Raw genomic sequence first — 2,300 nt, forward strand, 5'->3', positions numbered from 1 at the left:
CTAACATACGGCCTCTTACCCAGGCCCCGCTGGAGAGCCGGCAGAGCCCCACAGATTTCAGGGCACGAGATCCATGTAGCCCTCAGCACACCCTCTTGTAGCTGTGTTGCCTGTCTCCCCAAGGACTCGTGGGACAGAGCTTCTCGAGGGCTAATGACGACTTGCTCACCGTTGGGTTCTCAGTGCCCAGCATGGCACCCAGCACATCTCGGCAGCCGTAGGACGCCCGGGTGGGGGTGGTGGGCACAGTACACCCCACGTGACCCGGCCACTCTTTTCCAGATTCTGGAGAACACGCCAGAGAGTCACGTGGACCATTCCTCCTTGAAGCTGGCCCTCGAGCGGGCAGAAGAGCTTTGCTCTCAAGTGAACGAAGGAGTCCGGGAGAAGGAAAACTCGGACCGCCTGGAGTGGATCCAGACGCACGTCCAGTGCGAGGGCCTCGCGGAGGTGAGGCCTGTGGTGGGAGCCGGGCCGCCGGGCAGGCTCTGGGTGGGGAACGGGGCCAGCCTCCCCCAGTGTGGACCGTCTACACCTCAGCCCAGCGCAGGTGCACTCGGGGCCCACCTTTCTGGGCCGTCATCCTCCTTCCTCGTACAGAGGGATTTGGTGCTTATGTCTTGAGGTCTTTGAGTTCAGCTGCTAGAGCCAGGACTGTGGGTGTGAGTGACCGTTCTCACTGCGCCCGTTGGGAGAGAAACACGGCGTGTGCAGGTGAATGCTGTGTCCACATTCCCATAGAAAGGGCTCCCACAGAACCCTCGGGTCCGGCTCCGGCCTGGGATGCCGGGACGGTGCGTGTTGGGACTTCCACACTGACCGACCGTTTCTTTCTCCTGAAGCAACTCATTTTCAACTCCCTCACCAACTGCCTGGGGCCGCGGAAGCTGCTGCACAGCGGGAAGCTGCACAAGACCAAGAGCAACAAGGAGCTGCACGGCTTCCTCTTCAACGACTTCCTGCTCCTCACCCACCTGGTCAAGCAGTTCGCCGTGTCCTCGGGCACCGAGAAGCTCTTCAGCTCCAAGTCCAACGCTCAGTTCAAAATGTATAAGATGGTGAGTGAGTGGCCGTCCCGGCAGCAGCGGCACCGAGACCACCTTCCCGGCCTGGCCCTTCCGGCCTCGCGGGCCCCACACCTGCTCCAGGTGGATCACCTCCCTTATCCCTTCCCGGGGAAGGAGCCCGTGTGGCTGGGCCTTCACTGCCCTGACAGCCACTGGGGCCTCCAGCTCGGGTTCTGGCAGCTGTGACACATGACCCGCCTCTGGCACATTCAGCATCGGGTCTCGGGGGTAGAGTGCCAGGTGCAGTGTGCGGAGGGGAGACCCTGTCGCGTGAGCAGTCACAGCTCGGAGCCCCTGTCCTCGGTTCAGTCACACCTAATCCACCCCAGATAGTTACTTTCACAAGACGGAGGCCGTTTCTTCCTCCCCAAATAAGCCTCTGGAAGCTACACCCCTCTCTCCTTCTCCAAGAGGCACTTTTTCTTTTTTAATGTAATCTTTATTGTTGAAAGTATTACCTATGGCCCCTGTTTTCCCCCATTGGCCCCTTCTAGCCTGCCCCAGGCCTTAACCACCCTATCGTCTGTCCTCAGGTTATGCATACAAGTTCATTGGTTGATCTCTTCCCACCCTCCCCCTCACCTTACCCCCCGCCTTCCCTCTGAGATTCCAAAGTCTGTCCCATGCTTCTGTCTCTGGATCTATTTTGTTCCTCAGTTTATTTTGTTCATTAGCTTCCACATATGAGTGAGATCATGTGATACTGGTCTTTCTCTGACTGGCTTATTTCACTTAGCATAATGCTCTCCAGGTCCCTCCTGCTGTCCCAAAGGGTCAGACAGCCTTCTTGACACGAGGCTCTTGAGGACAGACAGAACTCCGGACGAAGGGGCAGAGTGTCTGGCCCATCTGACAGCCTGTGTTCTGGCCTAACTCTTTCAGCCCATTTTCCTGAATGAAGTCCTGGTGAAACTGCCCACAGACCCTTCCAGCGAGGAGCCTGTCTTCCACATTTCTCACATCGACCGGGTCTACACCCTCCGGACAGACAACATTAACGAGAGGTCAGTCCCGCAGCCTCTTATGACCAGTGCCCTGCCCGGCCCGCTGGGAGGCTGATGGTAGCCACCTCCTCACACAGCAGACCACATGCACTCCCTGCTGAAACCCCTCAGGCAGCAGCCAGTGCTCCTCTGGTCTCCAGAGGCTCTGCTCGCGCCTCTCGGGCACAGTCCCATCGCGACACCTACAGGACCAGCCAGACCGGCTGCCTCCCCTGCCCCTCAGTGTGGA

At 58.9% G+C, this 2,300-nt stretch overlaps 1 protein-coding gene across 2 annotated transcripts in view; it reads left to right on the plus strand.

The window, feature by feature from the left end:
• ITSN2 (intersectin 2) overlaps positions 1-2,300 on the plus strand; it is a 104,927-nt gene that overhangs the window by 98,122 nt on the left and 4,505 nt on the right. For both annotated transcript variants that reach the window (XM_014546677.1, XM_014546678.1), the window contains 3 exons: positions 283-450; positions 843-1,058; positions 1,950-2,071. In XM_014546677.1, the coding sequence (XP_014402163.1) occupies positions 283-450; positions 843-1,058; positions 1,950-2,071 (506 nt within the window). The remainder of the gene's footprint in view (positions 1-282; positions 451-842; positions 1,059-1,949; positions 2,072-2,300) is intronic.

The sequence above is a fragment of the Myotis brandtii genome, unplaced genomic scaffold, assembly GCF_000412655.1.
Source record: "Myotis brandtii unplaced genomic scaffold, ASM41265v1 scaffold454, whole genome shotgun sequence".
Lineage (NCBI taxonomy): Eukaryota > Metazoa > Chordata > Mammalia > Chiroptera > Vespertilionidae > Myotis > Myotis brandtii.